We start from the raw sequence: 7,991 nt of genomic DNA, 5'->3' as shown, positions 1-7,991 counted from the left end.
ATAAATGTCTATGACCGTTCCCAAAGAACATGCTCTCCTCATCTTCCGGAAATAACAGAGCGTGACGTGGATGCGAGATGGTTGGCCAAGTCTGGAGTTCTCTGTGAACAAACAGGAGTAAGGTCAGTGAGAAAGTTTGCAGCCTTAAAGACAAGACACAAATGGGGGCTGATGGCAAAGTAGAGTGAAAATAGAAGGAAGAGAAATGAGGCTGTAACAAGGGTTGTGTTAGTGTCCTGAAAAGGACAGTGTACAATGGCCCTTGTGACTTGGCCTCAGAACCCCATCACAGGAAATTCTACTCCTCTAATCCTCCAACATTCAAAACGTAAATGGAAGTGAAAAATATTCCACAACCGACAAATACTGTATACTTCCCTTCTTTCCAGCTTGGAAACTTAACCTATAACATCTGAAATGCCCTGATCGGGCCAGTGATGAGTATGGTCATCGTGGCCAAAGTACCGCGTTTTGGCCAGTCGGGCATTTAAACTCCGCTAGTGGAAGCGCGTGCACATGCCGGTAGTAGAAGCTCATGCACAGTCATAAATATTTATTTTTAAATGCAGTAATTATCAGACTTGAGTAAAACCCTAATAGAGGAATTAAAATGATACTTAAGTGAACAACAGCAAAAAAGAGTATACGTATGAGTTATGCCAAAATTCATCCATGAGCCAGTACTTTTATTGCAGATTGTGCAGATTAATGAGTTAAAAATATATAGTAAAATTCGATGTACATACTTTTTTTTGTTGTTATCTGCTAGATGTATATATAGGCAGAAATGAAACTACAGTATTCGATTTCACTATGAACGCACAGAAAACAGATCACGCTCTGTATCTCAGTCACGATGCAATTGTCTGTTCACGACCCTAGAAAGGGCAATAATCTCTTGCAGCTATAATGGAAGGTCTTAACACTGAAGAAGGGACCCCTCTAGCTTTCTCTTGAATAGCCATTCTTTCATTCTTCTGTCCTTTAGTCAACAGATTAAAAAATCCGAAGAGTGTAGGCAGTGCTAGCAGAAGACCAAATGATTTTATTGCTTCCATCTGTTTTATGACACCAGGAACTGCTAAAATTTGTCAAGTGTTACAAACAGAAATGAATTTATAATGCACAACAACTCTGTGGAGTACTGGGAAACCATTTTTGCAGTACACATCAAAATTAAAAGAAAAAATCGAAAATAGAGTATAACTCTTTGTATAAAATTTTTCAAAACTTCCGTTATAATAAGCAACACTATGTTCTTTGCTGATACAAACAAAGTTAATTTCATCCAATTATCATAAAAATTGAGTTAGATACAGAATTTTTAAACACAATGCTTAAAATTGTTTAAGCGCCCTAACAGGAATGGACATTTAAATGCAGAGTAGCAACTGGCATTTAAAAGCGCACCAGCAGCAGCATTTAAATAAACTCCGGCCAGCTTAAGCTTACCACCATTTCAGTAGTCTGGCATTTAAAGGTTAAACCTTCTCTGCATTTGGGTAACGTGTACAGGAGAAAATGACACCCATCATCCATCACTTGAAGGACGAGCACCAGCACACAGAAAACTCAAAACCTGTCAGCTGACAGGATTCGTATTGAATACACTAACAGGAACTGAGACACTACCAATAATACACACAGCACTGGAGAATAAATCAATAATTATGACAACATTATTTTGCAAAGAAGCAGATATTTAATCCCAGTATACTGTGTTATGCAGTATTATGTAAGGCGTTAGGTTCATGTACTTAATAAGTTGTTTACTTTCTTAGAATAGTAACATAAGGAAACAAATGAAGTTATAAATACAGACATAAAAATATAATGAGGAACTATATCACATCTAGTGTCAACTAAGTTGCCTGCCTGGAATTCTTGTCAAATGCAAATTACCTGCTTTCCCACATTGCAGTATGTTTGTTGAATTTTTAGTGCCTCTACAATCCTGCTTGACTTTTCAGGCCTCTGGCCATCTAGGCAAAAAACACAGAATCCACTTCTGAGATGGAGGCATTCACAGGGCAGAGTTATGAATTGAATTGAATTGAATTGAATTTATTTACATTCTATAAATCCTAAGCAGGTTAGTACCTATGGATACAGAACAAGTCAAAAGGTTACATACATAAGTACAGGCAATTTTAGCTTAAAAATTAATATAACTTAATTTTACATCATTCTCTATTTACATTGAAGTATTCATCTAAAGAGTAGAAGGAATGAGCATGTAGATAATTCTTTAACTCTGATTTAAACTTTTTAGTATCATTGCCCAAGTTTTTAATACTTTGTGGCAGATTGTTGAACACTTTTATGCCAGTAAAGTAGACTCCTTTTTGATATACTGATAAAGTTGATGAGGGTAGGTGGAAGTTATATTTTTGTCTAGTATTCATGTTATAGACATCAGAATTTAATTTGAATTTATCTTTGTTGTAAACAACAAATAAGAGAAGTGATAATATGTATTGCGATTGAAGAGGTAGAATTTTTAATTTCTTAAATAATTCTCTACATGAATCTCTACTTCTACATCCTGTAATGATTCTAATTATATTCTTTTGTATTTTAAAAATTATTACACTATGTGAAGAGTTCCCCCAAAATATTAATCCATAGTTCATAATAGAATGAAAGTAGGCATGGTAAACCATCTTCAATGTTTCCTGTGACATAAAAGGCTTAATTGATCTCATCGCATAGCAAGCTGCATTTAATTTAGGTATAATTTGTTCAATATGTATTTTCCAAGACAGTGTACTGTCTGCATGTATTCCAAGGAATCTTGTATCAAGTACTTTACAGATTAATTTGTTGGCATAACTGATGTCCAGATCAATTTGGTGGTGGTTTTTAGTTGTGAATGATATGTAATGGGTTTTATCAAAATTTAATGAGAGTAAATTGGCTTCGAACCATCTGTTTAAGGCTTCAAATACAATATTTATGAGAAAGATAGCACAGAAAATATGCAGGTTAATGTGGGCTTTGAATCATGGGAGGTCTTAAAATTCTCCTTCATGCTGCCAAAGTGTTATCTTCGGTACAGACAAAAGCCTGAGAGAGAAATCTGCATGCTGACATGACCAAGAATTTAATTCACAAACCTCTTAATGGGACTCCAGTGTCATACAATGAGAGCATCTGGAATCTTTGTTCCAGTATGTACAGTTACTGGAGCTGGGACATGTGTACAGTTTGTGTATAAAGCTAAATCTCAGAACAATTAGAAAATACATATGTAATTATAATATTATAACATTAAAACATCATAGAGCATGGTTTTCTAATCTGTGAAATAAGATGGTGCCATGCTGTGTGATATTCTCACTCCTCAGTCAGTACCAGATTTATATTCATGAGAACATTTGCTATGAGCACCTCTCTTGTGCTTCACTTACATACAGAGATATAACGATTATGGAGATGATTTTCAAATTCATGACATGTATGTATTGGCCATCTTGTAGTGCACTCAGTCTCACATGTCACTTCACTACATATTTCGGCAACACTGTGCCATCCTCAGGTGTGTTATTCACATCAAGCTATTGCATTGCTCGCCATCATGTGTTATGTGTCATGTGTCATGTGCCATCAATGCTAGCAGCCAAAAAAGGACACATCAGACACAATATACACAAGATATAGGAAGAACGACTTCCATAGTGGAAGAATGATGTAGTACGCGAATTTTTAGTTAAGACGTGTAAGATGATGGCTATTAACAAATTTCGACATATATAAATTTTATTATAGTTAGTGAAGAGTGTGAATTTTAGATAATTTTATAAACGACACATGATGGCGAGCAATGCAATAGCTTGACGTAAATAACACACCTGAAGATGGCACAGTGATGCCGAAACATGTAGTGAAGTGACATGTGAGATTGAGCGCACTACAAGACGGCCAATACATACATATCATGGACGAGAATCAGTGCAACAGGACGCTAAAATACAACATTATGGATTTTAAAATTGTGAAGTATAAATTATTTTGTTGCATTTGAGGTTCCCACAGCAGTGACAATGAAGACTAATATCTTCTGGGATGTGATCTGATCTAGTCTAGTAGATCACTAATATTTTGTAGGAACATCCTGCCTCCTACTTCAGGGCTGAAAAGTAGCAGTAAGGAGAAAATAAAGTGAACCAAATGTGGAAAACCTGGTTCAGATAGAGGTTTCTCTGAACTCATTTTCAGGCCCCTATCTGGCTCATGTTTTCCATGTGTGGCTTGCTCTGCTGCTGCTGGCTTGCTTGGTCTCTCAACATCAAACTTGTACTGGGCTGCAAGCTACTAAACATCACTCTCCATAAATTACTTTGGTTCACTGACTGAAAAATTACTGTGGTGGAAGACACACAGTCATCACAAGAATCCAATGAAAACTATGTAAAAGATTAATTAAACAATCATTCATGAATCAAAACTGTCTTATTTATTGACCTAGTGTAGCTGGTTGAGGCACTATGCTACAAGCCGGAAGGTCGCAGGATTAAATCTTGATGAGGTGTATTTTTTTCAATTTACCTAATTCCAGCTGCACTGTGGCCCTGGGGTTGATTCAGCCTTTAACAGAAATGAACACCAGGAATATTCCTGGGGGTAAAGGGCGGCTGGTGTGTAAGGCTGACAACATCACTCTCATCTGTGAGGTGGTTGTCTAGAAAATGTGGGAGCCTCAACATCTCATAGCCCTATGGGCCTCCACGGCCTGTTACAGGGACAGCTTTACCTTTACCTATTTACTGACGAATATCAGCTTACTGAAGTTGCATTTATTAAATTCTATGATTGATAAATTCTTCTTGGGCTATCAGCCATGTCATATGGCTAAAAATTACCAATATTTTTGACCAACTGACATGGCTGAGAGCCTGAGATAATTTTATTAAGTTCAGTCATTGTGTAAAGCTTGCATAAATGCCGATTACATCAACGTTATTGTAATAGCAAGTTTACCAAATATGACTGTGTGTGACTCCTGGTTTTCTGCTGAAAATATCAAACTTCCATACAGTAAAAATCTCTATATCATCAGCCATTCTCATGTAACCAGAGACAGTATCCTTTATGACTAATGAATGGAAATATTCCTCCCTGCAACTGTCCCACTGTTAATAATTATACTATGGCATGTTAACCTGTTGCTAGGGAACGACCGCAAACAAACAACTAGACATCGGTGGTTACTAGGCAATGTCATTGTAAACAGCAACAGAGGAAGTCTTTTGTGTGTGGTCTGTATAGAGATGTTATAAGTAAGACAGTTAGTGAGAACCGAGTTCAGTTCATTCAGTCAGTTGAGTTAGTTGTGTGGGGTTTTATGTCTTTGTTGTGTTCGTCATTACTCCGATGACAACGCACTTCTTCGGAACAGTTTGTTGGTCCTGAAAAGGACCGTGGTTGCTGAGATGTTGACCGGTGAGGTAGCATGGCGCGCGCCGGTAGGGAGAGAGGTTAGTTACAGTGGTTTGACTGGCCACAGCGCGGCTGTTGCTGGAGGTAGCTTGATCGCCATGCGGCAGGTGAGTTGAAGTTGCGTGGTCGCGCAGCGCGGTCGTAGGAGTGATGAGGCAATGGCTACACCAGATGCCCAGTGGGTTGGACAGGGACATGACCACCGGCGAGTCCAGGCGAGGTGACCCAGTGCATCGGGTGTGAGAGCCGGAGGGCCGAGGCAGTCGTGCCTGGCGCCACCTGCCGATGCCTCCGAAGACCGAGCGCTGGCGACGAAGCCTGCTGGCTGATGTTGCTTGAGTGTGGCTTGATTGTAGACTGAAGTCAGACTGATGGTGCCGGTTTGGGGCTGCTCCTTTTTATACACTGCTCGGTGGGTGGAGCGAAACTTGAAATTGAGGAGGAAGAATTTGCAGGGCGCTGATTGGCTAGCGCGCGTGATGATGTAGATTCGGGGCTAGCAGCGAGCGCAGTATAAATGCGAACGTTTGGAGCAATTTGATTGGTTAGCGCGCGTGATGGTGAAAAGTGATGTGAAGAGTGTGTGTTGCAGAAAATGTGTGATAATGTGGGATGTTCTCACAGTTGGTTGATGAGTGACTGAGTTAGCCAGTGAGTTAGAGAACTGCTGAGGTTCATTTGTGAGCTGTTACTGTGAGAAGCTGGTATCTGAGGCTTGGGATAGTTCAGGAACCTAGAGGAAAGGGAACATCTGCCATTGGAAGCCACTGCTGAGCAATGGCTAGTGAAGACATGACATGATGATGTATGTGTAACAGTGAACTGTAAAGTATACTCATGCACTGTATCAAAGAGTCCAATAAATGCGATCATCAATCCAAAACTCATCTGTAGTCATTGAAATCATGTGACAATAGAATAAGGTTCTGAAATCCTATCACAGACTTTATTAGTTAATGCAAGATTGAAACCATTATGATTTATTAAGATAATTATGTGCCCTTATCAGTAATATATATTGCATGCCATCACCTAAATATTCAGTTCAGCTCATCTAAATTGGAATATATAAAATGTCAGTAGCATATCATTATATAATCATCAACACACAGTTATTCCAAAATCTCTGTCCTTTGGTTTGCATTATTAATTTGGCCTCTTTGGATTCCTGCTGTTTCTGTTGTTGCTTAATTTAGATTCACTCTGCTCTTCCCAGTCATCACAGTTCTGTAACAGAATCAGAAACAAAAAAAGAACATATTGCAAATATTTTACGAGTAAGACACATAATGGTTGCCTAGCTGCCCATGGAATTTAGCTGTTGGGAGGTGGGACATTTATCCATAATATTCTTGTCTTAGAAAATCTTACAGATGTGACTAATTTTTAAATGATATTACTACAAAGCAATTCAGAAGTCATGAAAACCAGATGGCATTATTAGTTTATTGATGTAATGTAGTCATGCTGTTGTAGTTATATGTGGGACAAGAGAATTGGGATATGTTTCCTGAAACTCTTCTGGGACATGTGATCAGGTTGTAAATATAGTTTTGATTATGAAGACGCTCTAGCATCAGAAAGTCATGTGCTCCCACTTTCATTACAGATACAGCACTATGGGCATCTGGCTGATTACCTCACAGTACTGTGCAAGGCTGAGTCAGTAGTTGTGCCCAGTGTTGCCAACTGCTGCATTTTTAATCACATTCCAGCACCTTGCATACTACTAAAGGCTCAGTGTTGGATTGCATGACTTCTGAATAACTACTCCTATCAGTTTCACTGCTGCTGCTGCTATCACTGCCATTTCTACCACATGACTGTCTGGGGATCAAAGACCACAAGGTACAGGGCTGACAGTAGATAAAATGTATCTCCATAAATCATCTCTGCTCTACATCTGTATCTTTGGTTACATGTGTCCCATTCTTAAAATATAAGCAGAAAATAATGAGGAACAAAGAACTACAATATTGGGTACAACAGATATATCAACAGAATAATAAAACTTTCATGTCAGGACTGGGATTTAAATGTGATAATTTGTGTAATTTTGACTGATGAGCTGCTATGTCTTAGTTTAAAATAGTAACAAACACAAATCAATTTCCATTATTTGACAAAAGCTACCTTCACAAGCAAATAACAAAACTCATATTTTATTATGTGATACAACACTGTGAATAAAATGTTATCTCATTTATTGTATCAAAAATTTCATTACCTAGAGGCCACATGTTGCATCTTTATATTACTGCTGGACATATATGCAAGCAGCAATATAAAGTAATATGTGGTTACATTCACAGTGTAAATGACATATTTCCAAGGCCAGGCTCAGAACCAAGACCTGCTGATTAACATTCCAGCATGGACGTGACAAAGCCTTGATTCTGTTAGAAGTACATGTCAGTTATGTGAGGAATGGCTATATAACAATATTACATTCTGAAATAAATCACTGAGGGAAAAATAAGAAAGGACAGAATTAGAATGAAATTCTTACGGAAGGAGCTGAAGCATAACATTTGTTAACAGAGTGAAAGTGA

At 38.2% G+C, this 7,991-nt stretch overlaps 1 protein-coding gene across 2 annotated transcripts in view; it reads right to left on the bottom strand.

Moving 5' to 3' along the window:
• Positions 1–6,358: 6,358 nt before the first annotated feature.
• Positions 6,359–7,991, bottom strand: part of LOC111861686 (general odorant-binding protein 71) — a 34,830-nt gene continuing 33,197 nt past the window's right edge. For both annotated transcript variants that reach the window (XM_033750423.1, XM_023846461.1), the window contains exon 7: positions 6,359–6,666. In XM_033750423.1, coding sequence (XP_033606314.1) covers positions 6,586–6,666 — 81 coding nt within the window. In that variant the 3' untranslated portion in view covers positions 6,359–6,585. The remainder of the gene's footprint in view (positions 6,667–7,991) is intronic.

This window comes from Cryptotermes secundus, unplaced genomic scaffold (assembly GCF_002891405.2).
Source record: "Cryptotermes secundus unplaced genomic scaffold, Csec_1.0 scaffold201, whole genome shotgun sequence".
In the NCBI taxonomy this organism is placed as follows: Eukaryota; Metazoa; Arthropoda; class Insecta; order Blattodea; family Kalotermitidae; genus Cryptotermes; species Cryptotermes secundus.
Note: the sequence above shows the minus strand (reverse complement) of the source record. Positions and strands in the feature narration are given on the sequence as shown.